This window comes from Enoplosus armatus, chromosome 13, assembly GCF_043641665.1.
Source record: "Enoplosus armatus isolate fEnoArm2 chromosome 13, fEnoArm2.hap1, whole genome shotgun sequence".
NCBI lineage: Eukaryota > Metazoa > Chordata > Actinopteri > Centrarchiformes > Enoplosidae > Enoplosus > Enoplosus armatus.
Genome location: NC_092192.1, coordinates 2727662 through 2748417, shown reverse-complemented (window position 1 = coordinate 2748417; position 20756 = coordinate 2727662). Strand labels below are relative to the sequence as shown.

The window sequence follows — 20756 nt, the reverse complement described above, 5'->3', positions numbered from 1 at the left end:
TAGTTTAATTTATAACAAAACATCATATTCTATATGCTCGTTGTGTGTTTTGTATTTAAAACTCTTAATTTGTAAAGTAACTAAAGCTGCCAGATAAATGTAGTGAAGTAAAAAGTACAATATTTCCCTTTGAACTGTGGTGGAGCAGAGGTAGAATGTGGCATGAGAAGACTATTGTGAAGTACAAGTACCTCAAATTTGTACTTCAATACAGTACTTGAGTAAATGTACTTAGTTACCTTCCACCACTGGAGGGATGCAAAAACATGCAAATAATAAGTAAAACTACGTCATTATACATGTTTCTTCAGCTAACGCATTGCTCATCATGACCAATTATATTTTGTACAGTCGCTCAGAAGATGTGACTCACCTCTAGTTCTGTACTGCAGTCATCGAGGACTTACTCTTTAACAAAATAGAGAATTTTAAGTAGTAAGAAATGTGTTAAGTAGGTTTTATTCAGTAGTGAAGTCCAAAATTTCACTTTCAACAGTTTGATAGATAAGTGTGTTTATCCGTGTGTGTGTGTGCAGAGAGCTGACAGATATATTCTGTGTCCACAGAAGCGATGAGGGGAAACCTGAAGGCAGCAGCCCGTTTCTAAGCAACAAAACAGCAACACAGTGTGCGGTACTACACACCATGGGCTATAAGGTAACATCACCACACTGAACAGCAGCAGCAACTGGACCGCAAACATCAAGTGTTTGCTCTCAAATCCTCCACAATCATTTCCCCGTGAGACCGTCAGTCAGTATTTGAACACAGAAATGTGTGTTTTGTGAGTGAAGATGACTCCAGATGACTCACAGCTTCAACAGTAGTAACAGTTACTGTAGCTGTCATGATTCATTCATTGCACTGATACACCTACAGTAGTAGGATTTATGCAGATGTAACTACATGCATCTGCTGAAAGAAATGCATCAAAACACAGTCAGCTGGAAGGAAATTTAGGAAAACAGGAAGTGGACTGGAAGCTGATATGTCTCTGGTTAAAAATATCATTGAGCTTGTGGTGAAACAGTCTCAGTCACTCCTATCTATAAAGCTGGAGATAGACACGTATTCTCTAATTACAGATCTGTGTCTTTGCAGTTCTCTAAAACTTTGGAGAACCAGATACAAACACACTGTACTACTAACGTTATTATCACATTACGATTTACAGTCTGTTTTAACTGTATGCAGACATGTATGGACTGCTGTACTATTACAGGTATTTTGAACAATGCAACCTGTACAAAAAAGTTATGCAGCCTCATTAGAAACTTTGTATTTGCAATGTTAATTAATTTATAAGATTGATACTTGGCGTCCATGTATCGATGCAATATTTTCACCCAAAATATCACAATGCAGTGCTGTATTGATTTCAGTGTTTGCCACAGTGGGTGGGTGACGCGGTGTGTGATGATCGGGTTCAGTAATAAACCAGTCAAACAAACGTTTATGAATAACTTATTGATACATCATTTTGCACTGACTGTTCAGTTCGGTGTCGAGGCTAACATCACTAGCCAGCCAGGTTAAAATAAGGTATGTAACGTTAACATTAACGCAGTAAATACGACAAGTCATTATTTTTTAGGCATCCAAAACAAGAGGTGAAATGGTGCACAAAATCCACGGTTCGGTATGTTACCTCAGTTTTGGGGTCACGGTTTGTTATGTTTTCGATACAGCAGGGAAAACAAAAAAATGCCTTGTCATTGAAAAATATAAACATTCTGTGCACAGCTCCTTCTCATTTAGCTGAATCTGTGCTTTTTTTCTGTATATAACCAATTGATATGGGTGTTATTTGGTAACATGTGATCTCCTTATTTTAGGTGGAACTGTCTATTCTGTCTCTATTAAGCCTGTTTTTTTGTGTTGTTAGCCTGAAGAAGGTCAAAACATTGCACATTTCAGTGTGCGGACAACCTCTCTTTTTTTGCTTTTTGTCCGGCACCTGCTTCCAACTGCGATATATAATATTTACCTTATATTGTACATCTGCCTCACATTTTAATACCTAAGAGTATTACTTCATCATCTAAATGTGTACAGATTGGTTGATACGTGTCTGACCAGACTGAATCAAGTCTCAGTTTTTTGTTTTTGTTCAGTCATAATTCACAATTTTCTGCCATGAAGAGAGAACAAGATATTCAGTTGTGCAGCTGGATTTTGTTCTCTGATAAATCTCACGCTGCACCCGACAGCAACCAACCAATCAACCTCTCTGTGGTTTGATTCAGAGCTGCTGCTGACACATACATAACCATCTAACTCCCTCTCACTGTGCCCAGCCAGATTAAAACACACACACTGCAGAAACACACACTCGCACAAACACACACACACACACACACACACACACACACACACACACACACACACACACACACTGTAGCAACATACACAAACGCACACTGCAGAAACACACACACTCCTACCTTTTAATCTTGAGTAGTTTATGGCTCCGTAAATCCATGCATAATACGCACACACACGCACACACAGGCAGCCAGAGGTGTGTGTGTGTGTGTGTGTGTGTGTGTGTGTGTGTGTGTGTGTGTGTGTGAAGGCAGGGGATTTAGGGCGACATCTTTAAGCAGATATCGGGTGACACCACCATCTGTCTGAGGCTCTGAAGCTCTGCAGCACTGCAGTGATGCAGACGTTACATTCATTCAGTCATTCATTCATTCAGAGGAGCCGCCAGGCGTCACATCCTCCGGCAGCCATGTTGGAGGTCCACAGCTGTGTGAGCTGTAGCCGCATTTTGCAGGCGATCCACTCCTCTATAGTTCTGATATTGATTCAAAACTGCAGCTATAATTGATATGGTAACAACAACGTATGAAATCACAATATGAACAGAGAGTTATCTGTTATCCCCTCGGCTTTACGGAGCTTTAAAGTGAGTTTCAGCTCATTGTTTATCTCTCCGGCCCACAACTTTAGTGTTCTGGTTCACTGTCAGAGCTCTCATAGTGGTGTTTTTTAGAGAAAAAGCTCTAAAAACCCACTGTTCGCTCAGTAGCAACAACAGACAGACACAGTTAGAGACTAGCTGGCAGATGAACCAACTAGAACCAGATATATAGAGCTGAGAGAGAGAATATTGGACATACATTCATCAGGTGACACAAACACCAGATTACATTAATGATAATGATGCTTCATAACTGCTGGTTGTGTAAATAAGCAACTGTCTGCTAACAAGTTCAACATGTCAACTGAAAAGGTGAACAACTGAAATATCACTAAGCCATTTAGCTAAGAGAGGCAGCAAAATGTCTCGAAAGAGTCAGATATTGATAAAAAAAATGTACTCTGCTGTTCATGAAAGAGAAAGTAAGAGGGTGCAGACAGATCCTTCCTTCAAATGAAGTGAAGTAGAAGCAGCTGTTTCCCCCAAAAGCCTCTTGATTTTCTCCCTGAGGTCAATCAATGGAATCTTTTCCGTCTTTTCCGTCACTTTGTTTTATTTTAGCTGGAAGTGCAGATGGTCCATTTATACACTGAACCGGACTCAGGGCTTTAATTTCAATGATCTCGATGGAGAAAGCCACTGAAATCAATTCAGAACTCCTGCTATATTTTTGGAAATGCACTCAAGTGTTTTCTATTTCAAATTCCTAAAAAGTTAACTTTCCTGCATTTATTGGTTTCAGCCTCTTAAATATGACACTTTGGGGCTTTTCTCTTTTTTAATCAGCTAGGTGAAAACCTTTGGAGTTGTTGTGATTTTGTTTGAAGACGCTAGTTTGGTCCAGACTGAAATATGAAACAACTACCATTTTTCACTATTTTCATAAATGTATACAACAATCAATTGATTCATACTGAAAATAATTGTTACTTGCAGCCTTAGATTCATCTATTAATCAATACAATCATCAGATAAATTGATGTGAACTAATTTTTACCTCCAGTCCTCTCTAAAACAAGTGATATTGATGAGAAAATATACTGTATTATACCTAAATCAACCTCAACAAACGTTCACTCTCACCATCATATGTACAAGCTGATTTTTCAACTATAGAATAAGGATCAAGATTGTTTGTTCATATTAAGTTTTAAAAAATCACTATCCACCAATATATTGTTATCTGATTTTTTCCCCTAAATAATCTGGTATGTGTCGGGCTTAAGTTACCACTGTGGCACAGAAAAAGTAATTCAGACAAATAATTAAAATCAAACTGCTCTTGTGTTCTTCACTGTGTCTGACTGCACAGTGTGGAGCTGCCTGCTGCACATTATGCATCCGGCTGTGTACAAAATCTATGTATAGAAAAAAACACAGCAGGAACATATTGATTTCATTGGTTCTCTACACTCGTATGCAGCAAATTGAGCAGTCATGCGTGAGTTTGTGTTCCATAGGGTCTGAAATATCCGATGGATTCAAACGATGCCATCTGACCACGTTGTGTAGCAGCACAAAATGAGTACGAGTGGTATGAATAATACTGATTCCAGGGTTAGGTATTGTTTAGATTGAAATCCGTTTTCTGACGCTTATCCAGGTCGAAGCTAAGTAGTTCAGACACCGTTCTCCCTAGCTATTCCCTCCAGCTCCACCTGGGGCGTCCCAAGGTATTCCCACGCCAGATGGAGTATATAATCTCTTCAGCTGGTTCTGGGTCAGCCCCCGGGTCCAAGTTGATTATGCATCTCCTCTGAGAATCCTCACCTTATAATGGTGGATGGTTTTTTCGACCCTGGAAGCTGTGTTGTCAGGGGCAATAGCTCGTCGTAGGCAAGTTTGTTGCAGGCAAGGGACCAGAACAAGAGCGATTCAAGGACCCTTATGCAACTGGTTGGGGGACCTTCACCCATGGGATTCAGTCAGACTCAGCCCCCAAAAACAAACAGACACACACAATGCGACGCCAAAAGTCAAAGATTCCTTAGCTTGCTCAACTCAAGTAAGAAAATAAAACGTAAGAAAAAGTAAGAAAAGTGAAAGATCATCACAATGTAAAGGAAACGCTGAGTCATGTTATACCACCTTCCTCCCTGCAGGGATTTATTTTGGCTCAGTGATTACATTTCACTCTATCACTGCTGTTTTTGTGAGACTGAGCCTCACCCTTCAGCACCAGCTCAGCCACAGGGCTAAAAGAAACCTCGGACTAGTGGCGAGACCTAAAGATGATGGTGTCAGTCTTTGTCTTACTTTTACTTGGGGGATAATCATGCTCTAAGTTTTGAAACTACAGGTACTATAATTTGGTGGCTTTGTTGGATGTAAACAGGAAGTATAACGTTGTGATGGAGTCAGTGAGTGACGCTCTCTACAACTTTTTTCTAGCCTGTATTTGTTTACATTTTGGCAAATTAGCAACATTGAAGGTATGCAGCAGAATTAGCTATTAGCAGTTCCTGTTTGCAGTGTACTGATGGATAATCAGGTCAAATGCATGGGCTGAAAAAGCATTGTGGAATAAAAGGCAACCACTGACATTCTTGGCTTCTGCTCCTGTAATGGACTTCCCCCATTTCTCTCTCTATTTTCCTCTTTCTCTTTAGGCCTCTCTCATCCCGCCTTCCCTCCTCTTTTTTTCCGTCTAGCCTATCCTCTGATGAATCAAGCCATCTTCGCCCCCCTCCTCCTCCTCCCAGCTCTTTCTCCCTGATTTCACCCATCACCCGGGGCAGTGATGGCATGCTTCCGCCTCCCCATTCTTCTTTGTTGTTTCACTCATTCACTTACAGTGTTAGAGGCAGGATTCAGTGGGAAAGCATGTTTCATCTTGTGTCTGAATGAAGCAGCCGTTATTAAAGAGTTTATTGATGGATTCACATTCATTTCAAGGATGTGATTTTTCCAGATTAATCCGGAATCCTGGACTTTCCAACCTGAAAATGTGACCCACGTGAATCATGTCGATCTGTAAAAGAATGAGCTGGTGCTTTGAGCTGCCTGAGTGAAATGGAGAGGATTTAAGAACATCTATAAGTTGAAGTGCGAGAAGATATATATATTTTTTCCTTTCCAAGTATCCACAAGGATGTTTTTGCTTGCGTTCAGCTCAACCTGACGGTTTTAAAAGGACAGTGGCGAGCGGGAGGGAGGCGACCGGTGCTACCTTGGCTGTTTTAATCAGTACAACGGGAGAACTTGCTGGGTGAAATAATATAATCACTGTGACTTCACTCTAAAAAGGGGGAACTGCTGGTATGTGGGGTTTCTGTTTCTGTATGACTTACTTTTTTTTGTTATAGGCGAATTGTATTTCTGTCCACCGTTTTAGAGAATGTATAATTTTTCTCTCAAGTAGCATTAACGCTAACCCAAAATGAAACTCTGTTGTTTATTGTTTATTTGACAGGGACAGCGCACAGCTTCTTAGCTGTACCAGAGTTAGCAATAAGCTAATTTACATCGTCGCTGTCTTCCATTGTATTGGGTTGGAGGCAGAAATATTGTAAACAGATATCTCAAAACATTATAAACAAGAACTGTCTGCATGGCTAAATACCACTAGAGATAAGTGCCAAAATAATTTCCTTGTTATTTGGGTGAACCGATCCTTTAATACATCCGGTTGTTGTACTTTTTATTATTATTGTACATTTATTTTACACATATAGTTACTTTTGAGTTTAAGACTTTACATTAAATCATATGATCAGTTAATAAAATACAACCCATATTTAAGATTAAATCAGTGGTTTCCAACCTTTTTGCTTGTAATGGAGTATTTTCATACTGCTGTATTGGTACTTTTACTTAAGTAAAGGCTCTGAATATTTCTTCCTCCACTGGTTATTTTATGATACATTTTGATTAAGATTAGTTGTCTAAATGTCAGCCATGATAACAAGTTGTTGTTATCCCTAAATGCTGAGGAAAAGAGTGATTCCTCTTCTGTCTCTTGTAGTCCGTCTTTTATGAGAGGAAAGAAGATCCTGCTGACCCACTTGTTCAGGCAAAAAAAACAACAACTCACACTGCAGATGAGAGCTGCCAACAAGTGATTTCAAACACTACATCAGTCAAGGTTTCAATTACTCTCACACTAAATAAAAGTGAGATTAGTTAGATAAGTGACATACTTAAACCTACAATAACTGATTTTGTTGGCCACTTGGAGGCACAACATTGACATATTGTCATCTTTTAACTGTAATGTGAGCCCAATATTCACTGTCTTTTAGTTTTTGGGCCAATCTGGCTAAATGTCCACTATGTTCACCAGCTAGTCTCTTAGTGTGTCTGTCTGCTGTTTGCTGCTGAGTAGGTAGTGCACAGTTGCAGGCCATGAAACCAAAACAATGAGCTAAAAGAAGCTAAAACTATGTGCAGGGATGCCATGGTGAAGAACGTTTCCCACCGGATAATAAACTCTTGACAGCACAGGTGTTACCAATTACACCGGACATTTTACAAGAGAATATTTTCTTGATGATGGCACTCGCTACAAGACGTGCCTCAGCCCTGAACATGCAGGACTGGCACTCACTCCCTCGGCCATTTGCACCCACTGTGTATGTCACGGAGAAACTGCTGCAGGCGGACGCCTTTCAGTGTATATAAACTGCCTTACAGTAATGTTTGAATTAATTAGAAGAAATTACGTGTTTGTTTGAATTGAATTTGATTTTATGAAAAACTCACCGCTTTTCTTACTCAGTAAGTTGTTTTATAGCTTCAAACCAGCTGTTGGAAACTGTTGTCGTCCTGATTTTATTTGTTGCGTACATTTAAGAAGTTAGAAGTTAGGATAGACTTTCCTGGACAGTAGACTGTGAATGTGTGTGTCCTGTGCAGATCCCTGGGGCGGCGATGGACAGAGTCAGCCTGCTGTGGCGTCTGAGGCGCCGGGCTCGCCGTGGAGTGCTCTGCATGGCCTTCTTCTGCATCTCCATGGCTCTGCTCTACGCCATCTGTGCTGAAAACAGCGTTCCTGTCACTGACGCCATCTTTGGGGTCCGGGCGCGAACCCGGGCTCAGCCTCGTGCACACTCTGTCATCAAGGTCTGTCGCCACGTTGATTTTGTTAGCTGAATCGCATAACCCAAAGTAACAGAAATCTGAATGACTGAGCTTACGGATCTGTCAACGTTTTAACTTCTAGCCCTGCTGATCTCTCCAGATTTGTCATAGTTTAGCTTAACTAGGCACATCAAAAATCAATCTTCGAATGGGGCTGTAGTAAGAGAGATATGCAGTATATAAAGAGTTTGGAAGGTGGCGTCTTTATTAACCTTTCCAAGCACATCATTAGCTAACTAGGTAACATTAGATTACAGGTTACTTTTACTGTGTGTGAGCCAGTTCTTGACGCTATCAGGCTAACGTTAGCAACTCTGTCCCGCTATTTATTGGATTTGGGGAAGTTTAGTTCCTGTAACTCCAGCTAAACTCCAAGATAGCTCTACATTTACCAAAAACATTGGTTAGTCCTCATCCTAAAAGCTATTTCTCTCTAAAATAAAACATACTATCTGAAGATACAAACAGGGAAGGCTAAGCAGCCAAACAGATAAATACGTGCCCTGGATGTTTGACCTACATGACTTGACATCGTCGTCCCTCTGACTTCCAAAGGTCCTGCGAGGCGGAGCCAAGCCCATGTACATCGACCCTCAGAAGCTTCCTGGTGTCGTCCCAGGTGACCCTCACCGTCCAATCCCTGTCCTCTCCTCTCCAAACCACACCCACGAAGCCGGGGACTCCTCGTCAAAGCGACAGCCGAGAGAGCGGGAGCCCTCTGGGTTTTTCGCTCGGCTGCTGCCGCGCCCCTTCACTCGTGCGCTGGAGACCCTGTTCGGAGGCCGACGGAGGGGGGAGCTGAGTGGGAGAGCGGGGGATGCAGAGTTCTTTGGACCTCATGGGCTTTTGGGAGAGGTATGGGATGATGAGATGTCCAGTAGCATGCTGGGAAGCAGACTGAGGAAGGTGGTGCAGAATTATCAGGTGAGAGTCAGTGGACTAATATGGAGATGGAAGTCTGAATTCTGAGAAAAATAATAATACGTTAATTTTTTTTATTTATTCACAAAATTCAACTTTACTCTAAATATAATAACCACACTGTCATAATTTGACAGTGTCACTGACATTTTATCTGAATTCTGAGATTATTTTCAGAAAAAAACATCTTTTTTGTCCCTAATCTTTTTCTGTATCTCTGTCTGTGTCAGGCGATGAATAAGTACGGAGTCGAGTTCTCCGGCCCTGGCGGTGTGTCCAGCAGGCCCAAGTTGAGTGGCCCCAAGCTTCTCTGCCAACTGAAGGACAACGTAGAAGTCACGACTTTGACCCCTGACCTCCAGCCCTTCTCGTCACTGCCCTGGGCCACCCAGCTGCCACCGAAGCAGCTGACCTCTGACCTCGGGCCGTACAAGAGCTGTGCTGTGGTGTCGTCAGCAGGGTCGCTCCGCTACTCTGGACTTGGCAAAGAGATCGGTGAGATAGTTTTACATGGAAGTCTCCCTATATAAGAAAATAATGGATTTACGTGGACACATAGGAGACTGTTTTGTTACGTATACCACAACTACTTAACAAAAGAACAAACAGAGGCTGCATTTAAAATGTAAAACTCCTGCTCCATGTGTGTTGCACGCTTGGACACAAAGAGATTGCCAGGCATTCATATGTGTGAAACACTTCTCTACGTTCTGGAAATACAGAAGCACTTCAACATAACGTAGCTGCAGGCTGCAGGTTGTCTGGGTCTACTGAATAACCCGTGTACCCTCATCTCTTACCCACAGGACCCCTCATCTGCCCAAAGTGCCTGAGTTAAATTAACTTAAAATAAAAATATTACAGTCACTATTGCAAGTGAACATACATCAGATTACGAATGAACAAAGTAATAAAACCAAAACAATGATGAAATAATACATGATTCTCACACATGTGTCAAGTGTGTTTGTAGTCACTTTAAGACATGGTTAGGGTTGTATATCAACAGTCAGTTAAGTGCAGCATCAGTACTGTTGATACGGTTAGCTGCAGTATGACATATTGTTTAACTATTTGAGAGAGAAAACTGTCCATTCGTCTTAATGTGTCTTTGTTTTTGAAGTTGTCAAAAACATCTTCACGTTTAAAGTCTACTTTTTTCTTCAGTCCTTGTGATTTGCGTTACTTTATATCCCACAATTACTATTTCTGTTATATGGTCAGTTTGTCCTGTAAGTTATTGTTTGCATTTTAAACCAAGAATGTGTTTCAATTTTTTCTGCTGAAGGCTGAAAGCTGTAGAGTCTCACATGTATTCTGAAAAGCACTATCGCTGTGCTGACTGTTTACACGGGCTGGATAACAGCTTGCGACTAAGTCGTACTTTATGTACTTAGCTGCGATCCTAAGTGTCTTCTTATGCTTGAACTTAATACACATTAATACACACACATGTACATGATTGTGTGTTGGGCTGTGAGTAGATACTCTGTACTTAGCAGTGACTGGGTTGCTTCTCGCTGTATACGTGCAATATTACGCATACTTACACTCCATCATGACAGTTCCTCTTTTTTTGAAATAGTCAACGCTGCAACAGGCAGCTCAGCATCATTGAGTTGCGCCTCTGCTGCTGTTTGTTCTGTTGTTAAGGAAACCCTTTTGGATTTTGATTAATTCCTTCTTGTGTGCCAAGATGTCCCACCAGTGACCAAAATGAACACCAGCTGTAATCACAAAACAAGGAGGAGGCGTCGCAGTGCACAAACATCAGAATGAAAACAGGAAGAAATTAAGCTAATTAGTCAGTTAACTTTTTCAATTTCAGTAAAACAAGACTCCTAATTCATTCTCTGTTTGTGCTGCTGGTGCATCATGTTTTTTTATAACTCTTTATTTTGTTGAACAATATTTTAAATTTAAAATCTCTTGGACCAGTTGGGTTGGCTGATTGTTTGCTGATCTTTGAGGTGACACTAAACAGAAACATCTGAAATAGCACGCACTATTTCTACTTTCATGTTCCTGTTTTTGTCAACAAGTTACAAACATAGAAACAGAAAATTGGTTGCATCAATAACTCAGACAGTTTCACTTCATGTAAAATCGTTTTCTTTTATTAACTTACAGACTCTCACGATGCTGTGCTGCGTTTCAATGCCGCGCCCACCACCGGCTACGAGAAGGATGTCGGGTATAAAACCACGTTCCGTCTCATCAACTCACAGGTGAACACACTGACTGAGCTAACTTATTTAACTTAAGTTTGCACAAATATTCATAATAGATACAATGTCATCGCTTTGTTTCTCATGATCATCGATTTTATATTAAATATAACTTAATAAATAATTATCAACAGGTGCAATTTTTGTTGTACAGAATTGTGTACTTACCTGCTTAAACTGAAAGGAGTTGATGAGGAAGCAAATGTTTTGTCATACCTCATTCTCTCTCCATGTTTCCTGTCTGTCAACGCCAAAAATGTTGGATGAAAGGATCTGTCCAGTTTGCTATAAAACATTGTTGTAAAAATGATTAGCGGAGTTTGTGCTCAGAAGCCTCTTGCCGTGGAGACACTGGGTTTATTAAAGATTAATTTCTCATCTGTGTTTTCACAGTGCTATAGATATGAATATGATGCATTTGTTTTAAATTAATGTTCACGTGTCCTGCAGGTGATGGCATCTGATGACCATCGTTTCCTGTCCAGTTCTCTGTACAGCTCAGGTGCTCTGGTGGCCTGGGACCCCGCCCCCTTCTCTGCTGACCTCACTCAGGTGACGTTTACATCATACAGCACTCATAGAAAACAAGCTAGAGGGCTGCACCTTTTTATAGCTATTACTGAACGTAATTCCTGCTTAATCTTTTGGGATGAAAGGCGTCGTCACAGCAGAAAGTTCATGCTAATGGCAGAATGGGAAAACACCTCTTATTCCGACTTGTCTTTGTGTTGTCATAATTAATGTTATTTGTCACTTCTATTATTTCTTTGTCTTACTTCTATTTGGAGAGTAATCATGCTCTAAGTTTTAGAACTGCAGGATGTGAACAGGAAGTATGATGTCTCCCCCCCTACAGTGGTACAACAGGACAGACTACCCCATCTTCACCCAGTACCAGAGATACAGGAGGCTTCATCCTATGCAGCCTTTCTACATCCTGCATCCTCGCTTTGAGTGGCAGGTCTGGCAAAGAATACAAGACAACATGGCCGAGCCGATACAGAAGAATCCCCCCTCCTCCGGTCTGCTCGGTATGTGAAACTCCACTCCCTTCACACTTCCTGTTTATGATGTCGATTCATAACACACACACACATGTTTTTGAAGTCTAGGCTGTACTGTTTAACAGTATTATTTGTTATAGCTGTTAACTATAAGGAAAGGTTTGGTGTCTTTAGAAATCTAGCTGGTTTCTCTAATAGTCCTATAATCCTCTAATAGGTTTAAACACCTTAATTTTGCCGTTTTTATGTAAAGCCCCCTTTCAGACATGCACCCCTTTACATTCGTCTGTTGGCAGTTTTACATGTCGGTCTCATGTCTGAACAAGTACCCTGTTCTGATCTTATGAAATCGGACCTGAAACATTTCTGTATCACTTTCGAGTCTGAATTCAGTGCCGTCTGATTAACGTGAAGGCTGCAGCAGTACGAGGTTAAATATACAGAAAGAGACTAAATGCATCTTGTACCACTTTCTAAGATCACTGCAATAAATATGTTATCTCAATCACATTTCTTATTCACAAAGAAAATAAAAGAGATTTTTTAAAAAAACTGTACAACCACAGTAATAATCTGACCAGCACTCCCCTCTGCCTATTTATTTTTAGTTTTCATTTATGCCCACTATGGATGAATAAATTCATATTCAGCAAAACGCTTTACATCTTTTACCTCCTAAACAATCTTTGACTGCGTACAGACACTGTCTGCAGAGGGGGCACACTAGAAAACAGGTTTTTATTTTGGCCTGTCATGAAGTTACTCACATGATTCATGTTAATTAGCCGATCTGACCTGCTGTCTGCAGCGTTTGCTTTAACCGGTGAAAGTGAGCGTCTGCACCGGCTACAACAGAGAAGCTGCAGTCTAAATGTTTCGTACACTGAGCTTTGCTAATGAAAAGAGAAGAGAAGAGATAACAGTCTCCTCTCCTTCGTATCCTGCCCAGGCACCGTCCTGATGATGTCGCTGTGCGAGGTGGTGCACGTTTACGAGTTCCTGCCGTCCCGGAGGAAGACGGAGCTCTGCCATTACTACCAGCGTTTCTTCGACGCCGCCTGCACGCTCGGCGCCTACCACCCTCTGCTGTACGAGAAGAACCTGGTCAAACGGATGAACCAGGGGTCGGACCGCGACATCTACACCCACGGACGCGTCACTCTTCCTGGGTTCAGCAAGATGAACTGTACCCAGGCTGCTGGAGATGGACCCAACCACTGACTGGAAAATACAGAAGCAGTGAAGCAAATTACACATAAACACACACACACACGATGCGAAGCAGAATCCTGCATGAATACACGTAACGATGAGGACAGACGCATGAAAACTTCATCCTCACTGCCGAACCTAAAGGAACGCTGTGACACTCACTATAAATATTACATGTTGTTATTATAGGCTGTAAACATAGAATACACACATTTCTTTGTCATAGCACACACACACACACACACACACACACACTGATAGATGTGCCTGCTGTTCACATAAATATATCCTTATGAGGACGTTCCACTTATAATGTTCATCCCTGAACCCTAAACTAACCCTGACACCGACCCTTAAAGGACCATACCCCTGCTTTTTGAAGGTTTTAGCCAGTTCAGGTGAATTGCCAACAACATACCCAAAACTATTTAAAGATGATTAACTTTGAGAAATAGAAATTTCTCTCTGGGGAAGACAAAGAAAACCACAAGACTCTTCATAAACACAGATAATATTTTAGTTATACAACAAGCTCCTGATAGCTAAACATCTATTAAATTAAATGGTTTCTGTTTATTTTAGTCTTTGAGATTTGAAACTTGATTGAGAAGTTATTCACCACAGTTTACATCGTCATTAAAATGTAAGTCGGGTGTTATTCTATAATTTTCTGATTGACAACAAATCCCATGAAAAGACCAAAACCAAAAATGTGTTAGTTCGTCTCTCTATACTTTCCAAATTCCCAACTCAAGTCTTGCATGTCCGAGCATCCATGAATATAGTTGAGTTTTTAGAATAGTCTTGTGTTGCAACCAAAAAGTCTAAAAACATGTGGCATGCTTTGGAAACAATAGTAACATGAAATATTTGCATTTTGTGGTTTATTGGACTGAAACATGTAAAATCAACGGTATGGTCCTTGACTCCAATTCTAATATTAATCCTGAACCAGACCAAAGTCTTAAACTGACCCCTGAAGGAGTGAGAATTGGCCAAATGGACCTCATGAATCAAAAAGGTCCTCACTACAAAGGTCTAAATTATAAAACAACAGCACCCTCCACCACACAGACAGGGAGGGCCTTTACCTTTGAAATGTATATACTGTAATATATTAGTCATTCCACTGTGAGGCGCTGTTCTCACGCTTTCATTTCTATCTTTGACTTTTATTTTGAAACCGAATCACAAAGTTATTTTTCCTTCTGATTGTTCTTTGGATTTAGCAGCAGTTTCTGCTTCAAGATGCTCGGCTGCCCTGAAAGGTGTAATTTAGTTTTTTTTTCCTTTTGTTTGATGATAGAGTCAACCAGAGTCTAGATCAGTCTCTGGATCAGTTTTATCACTGCCGATACTTCTCCCCTAACATCTGATCATACTGAGGACCAATCAGATTCAGTGCGTTTACTCAGCTCAGCTTTGAAATTAGCATTACAAGTTCATGAAGACTTACAATCATTAGAGACGTGTGGCACTTATGTGTATGAGAAAGACAGAAAATACAGCTGCTTTGCTTTGGTTTCAGACATGTTTTAATGTGGCTTGGATTTTATTTGTTGGTATTTTTTACTGCCCTATTTTCAGGGCTTAAGAAGCACCTCAAGGATCAGGGTGTCTTGGCTCGAAGTCAGCAGTCTCCTCCAAATGTGATTGTATTTGTTCTCAGACTGAGACAGGGAAAGTGTACTTACTGTGATTGGTGGTGTTAGGTAGAGTCCTCACCACAGGAACGAACCACAGTAGGAGTACGCCCACATTCAGCCAGTTAAATTTAAAAATGCATCTTCTTCTCCCCATTTCAGACCTCTGTCCGCACAAACGTTTTCTGGAGTCGATAAATCTTGTTTGTAACTGAACTAGAGTATCAGCAGGTCTTGAAAAGTCTTAACTTTAATTTATAGAAGTTTTAAACTTTTGTAACTTTTGTTCGTTGGTCAGTATGACTGTAAAACATGTGATGTACTACATTCAATTTGGCATTAAAAAGGTCTAAAAAGGTCTTGAATTTAACCCTGAAAGCAGCTTGTAGAGCTTTCTGTCCCCTTTAACCTTCTCGTTTCAAATGTCAATATATATATTCATGTTTTATTTGTCAGACGGTGTTGCGGTAAAAACAATTATACAATTAGATAACAACTTGACCTGCACCGCCTGTTAATACTCAATCCATTGCCTGACGACAGAAACAGAAAAATGTGTAAATGTGAACAAATAAATCATTTATTTGGTTGTATTAAAACGCACTATAGGTGATCAGAGAGCCGGACTACTGACCAGATTGATATTGACGTGATGCTCAGTTTTGTTGTTTGCCGACTTAAATGAGAACAAAGAAGAAGAGAGGTGGCCATTTTCCTCCTGTCAATGTGTTTCAGTGTGGACAGAGATCTTAAAAAATGAGTTATTGTGGACGCAGTCTGAGAGCAAACACAAATCAACATAATGAGAGGTTAACTCATAAACTATTATAACTAAATAAAAAATAAAGTGATACATATGGAGGGTGTAACACTTAGCCAAGCCCAAGGGATTTAAAACCCAGTTGGTTGGGTGATTAGCTTCAATAAGATACAACATGTTATTCAGACAGCTCTGTAGCTGTCTGAATAACATGTTGGTGGTGTATTTTTCTCCCTGCTACTAGTTTGCGGATCTGCACTGGATCCACAGAAATCCATCTTCTCATCTGACTCTGGAGAACACAAGAGAACCAGAGGATTTCACTAAAATGTTGGACTGCTCCTTTAAGAAACCTGTGGAGGGAGTAAAGTGATGAGAGAGCTGATGAATGTCTCTACATGACACACACACACACACCTTGCTGAATCTATTTATTGAAGAAAATACTGCCTGCGGATGACTCGACTCCTCTTACCTTGTCTTAACAGTGATCCAAAAATCCTACAAATTAAACAGACTAGCAAACATTTTGTATCCACATTGTCAACCCTGTAACAACCTATTCCCAATAATCTTTTTATGATTCTTATATAGTGTAAATATTATTGCAGTAATATCCAGGGGGACGGTCTTTAGTGTGATTCTGTGACTCAGCTATGTGAAGCAGAACAGAGTTTTATTTCTACAAATATTCATACGAACATCCGATTCTGTTGTTGTTAAAAGCAACATGTCCTTGGAGAAGTGCTAAGGTGGCTGCTTGCTAATGTAGATTAGCTCCCTCAACAGCCTGCACTGACTGCTTTAAACTTCATTAGATGAACCCAGTTTTTCTCTCTGGCTAATAAACTATTAATTGAGTTAAGAGAGGAGGAAGCTAATATCATAAAGCTAAAATGCAACAGACTTAAGATATCAACGGTAGCCTGTTAGCGTAGCTGATCTTAGAAGTTGGAACTAGTCATATAAACCGGGTGACCTTGGTCATAAGTTAATAAGAAAAAGGAACTAATTTCCATTTGCATCACAGCTTTGACGAGAACTGTCAAACTTTTCTGTACAAATCTTACAACAATGTGTCTGAAAAATGTTTCAAGGACTAAAACTCCAGTCTGCTCACACATTTGCATCGCTGTTGTATTTTCAGTATTGTCACAGTAAAGAGGATCCTCAAGGGTATTAAGACTTTTATTCTATTATTACTGACGCATGTGTACCATCTGTAAGTTTTTCTCCAAAGTAGTGTAGCAACAGGAGAAAGCAAGAACACGTTACATCTCTCATAAACAGAAATTATCCGCATGGCACAAATTCAGCTTTTATCCCTTGATTTTTCTTGGTAAATAGTAAAAACCATTGATGTAAAACATGCATATTGGTTTTAGCATCATGACATGTGAGCCAGGTTATTTGCATGCAAACAAAGACAATGAGCCTGGAATAGGCAGTGTGAGTGTAATGCTCCTCGGAGGATGGATGTTTTGTGTCTAAAATATCAGATTTTTCAGCCAGAAATAGAAACCTCATCGGTTTGATATTAGCTGCAATGGAAATCTATGTAGACAGATAACGGAACGGTATTCTGTGGAGTTAATGCAAAACTAGGGGGCGCCATCATGAAACCAAAAAATAGAAAATAGAAATCTCTCCCTTTTGTTTTGCTTGTTTTCTTTTCTCAAAGGAGACAAACACATGAAGTGATTTACAGAGCAGATATGTAGCTGCAGCAGACAGCGAGTGAATTGTGTCAACAAGTATTGGATGGATTACCATGAAAATTGGTGCAAACATTCATGTTCCCCTCAGGATGAACTGTAATAACTTTGGTGATCCTCTGACTTTTCATCTAGTGCTATCATCAGATCACAGTTTTAATTTGTCCAACACTTTTATGACCAAATACCTGCAAAACTAATGACATCCCCATCAGCCTCAGCTTAGTACTTAGTGATAGTCAGCAAATGTTAGCATGCTAACACACTAAACTGTGATGGTGTTTTGACATCAGCTGTTTGACATCAGCGTGTTAGCACTGTCCTTGCAAACATGTTAGCATGCTGATGTTAGCACGACTGTGCTGAGCTGCTAGCATGGCTGTAGACTTCTTCAAACACAATCCAGAAAAAACAAAAGATAAGACACTATATTTTTGGGCCAGTACAGTGATGAAGCTGCCATGTGGTTTTACCTGTGTGCATTTGTACCTAATGTGTACTTTGAAAGTGACAGTAGACATACACAATGCACAAAGGACACTAGGTGGCAATGGAGAGTCAACAGCAAATGCTGATGTTTTTGAAAGACATGATGTCACATCGATTTTTACTTCAGTCTGAATGAATCAGAGCTGAAGAAGTCTCCAAGAAACAAAATGGCTTGATTTTGTAATAATTTCAGTTTCATGTTTTCACCAGGACTTTATTGTTCATTCAGGAGGCAAAACATTTGAAGAATTGATGTCATTGCATTTCAGAGGAAAACTACGAGAACAATTTGTCGCTATGCAGTTGAACTCTTGTCCCATCTCCTGCTCATTTAATCTCAGCTGTCAGTGAACGTTGACATTTTATTGGAGCTTACAGATGCACTTTCTGGCTTCTGAGAGGGTTGGTTGTTACACTGTTAACTGTGGTTTCATGTGGTTGATTGTATTTATTATTTCTTGATTTTTTTTCCTGTGCTACTGGACTCTTGTCACTTGATGTGAGAACAAACATGCAGCAAACATACAACTGACTTTTGTGAGAGTTTCATATTTTTGTTGTTTTTATAGGGTATGAATTCACTGAACCATCAGTTCTTGTTTGAGTTCAGCTTTCCTTTCATTTATTATATTTTATAACATCAAGAATTAAAGTGTGATTGCCAAATATACAATTTCCTTGTTCCTACATGAAAGATGAGTCCAAATTATTAACTTAATTAATTATTAATTCCAAATTGTGTTGTTTTTATCCACCTGAGCGGCATGGCTCTATATGGCGATGTCTGTCGGTCGGCCCACCGTTAAATATCTCAACAACTGTTGGATAGATTGTCATGAAATCTTGTTCAGACATGTTCCCCAGAGGATGAATCAAAATGACTTTGGTGATTGTGTCTTTTCCTATAGCGCCACCAGCAGGCTGACATTTTAGGCTTTGAGTGAACTATCTTCTCAACTATTGGATGGCCATGACATTTGGTGCAGATATTTGTGGCAGGTGATGAATCCTACTGACTTTGATGATGAAATTACTCAACATGTACTATATGGATTGGCACAAACTTTGGTTCAGACATTTGTGGTTCCCAGACGATGTATCCACATGACTTTGATGGTCCCTTGACTTTTCCTCTAGCGTCCAGCATGAGGTTGACATTTGTGGTTTTGAGTGAAATATTCCAACAACTTTTGGATATATTGTCATGAAATCTGGATCAGACATTCATGTCAATTCAAGTGTAACTTTGATGATCTTGTCTACATACATCACCATCATCAGGTAAAAATTTAAATGTGCCTAATGCTTCAATTTCTGACCATATGCCTCCAAAAGAGTGACATTCCCATCAGCCTCATTTGAACTTTATGTAAGTGCTAGTTAGCTAATGTTAGCATGCTAACACATCAAATTATGGTGATCATGCTACCTGCTAAATATCAGCATGTTAGCATGTTCATGAAAGTGACGTAGCTCAGAGCACCACTGTGCCTAAGGACAGCCTCACAGAGATATTTAGCATATTTACCGACTAGTGAAGATACTTTACTTCTTCAGGCCTCTTAAACTTGTCTAAATAAAACAATCTGAGAAGGAAAAATCATTCTTTGTTTGCACACAACTGATGTCGTTACCCAGTTTCACCAGTGATGAAGGAGTCACAATAAGTTTATTTTAAAGGATCACAAGTCAAAAAGGTTTGAAACCACCGATTTAACATCTCCACTGCCTGAATATTACATTCCACAGTCACACAGGCTATAAAATACACCACATCCTGCTTCTCTGGTTTCATAACAGTATATTTTTAACCCTGCATGCATTAGTTTCAGTTTCCAAAACCAATGCAGTAAATGTTAGTTAAGCATCTGCTTATGTTGGATAAATTATTATTATTATTATTATTATTAATGTTGTATTTTGAAGATTCCTCTTTGTGTTACAAAAGCTGTCAGTGAACTGTTTACATGATGTTTGGTTAATGACTTCAGCCATTTGATCTGTGTGTGAGCAGGAGGTTGTGACAATCTGGAGTGAAACATATCTGGATGTTGGGATGAAGACAATACATGTATTTAAAACTTTAAAACTGAGGCCATCAGTTAATAAAGAACTGGCGAGAAAAAGGCTCTGGAAATCATTCAAAATAATCATCATCATTTAAAATAATAAAACAAACAAGAAATAAATAAATACACTGTGTTATATATATATATCCATCTTATGTATGTATTTACTGTGTCATAACTAAATGAAAAACGTGTTAAAAAGGACAAATATTGAGATTTTTTTTACATCTATCGCCGGCCATTCACAGTTCGTGAAGGCAACAATAAACCGCCATTAGCCAACACTAGCTGTTTACAAGGTTAAGTTATTAGCTCTAAATTTATGCTACTTTCTAATCTTGAAAGGGAGCACCGGTACTGTACAATTTTCCCCGGGGATCAATAAAGTATTTCTGAGAACATCTAGTTAATGTTTGTTGTCACACTGTTTACAACTTGTCAGAATATTTAAACTGTTCATCATCACGCTCAGTGACTTCACAAATGCAGAATGATGTTCTCAAATTTCTGTCCTGCTGCTTTTATTGAAGTCAAAGATCTAAATACCTTTTCCACAACTGGATAAAACAGATGTAGCTCTCAGCCAGCCTTATATGAGACAAGCTGTCTCTGATTTGCTCAGTTGGTGGCGCTAATGCACCAAAGACTTACTTATCAGCTGCCAGAAGGAAGAAGAACGAGCCCGCCTCTGTCTTCTCTTACGTCCTCAA

General features: G+C 39.8%; 1 protein-coding gene across 1 annotated transcript; it reads left to right on the top strand.

The window, feature by feature from the left end:
- The first annotated feature begins 645 nt into the window (after positions 1-645).
- Positions 646-13379, top strand: st6gal1 (ST6 beta-galactosamide alpha-2,6-sialyltranferase 1). The gene is made up of 8 exons (XM_070917894.1): positions 646-657; positions 7781-7987; positions 8561-8929; positions 9157-9421; positions 11057-11154; positions 11605-11706; positions 12011-12185; positions 13108-13379. Exons 1-8 carry the CDS (start codon positions 646-648, stop codon positions 13377-13379), a joined length of 1500 nt encoding a protein of 499 aa, XP_070773995.1.
- Positions 13380-20756: the final 7377 nt, after the last annotated feature.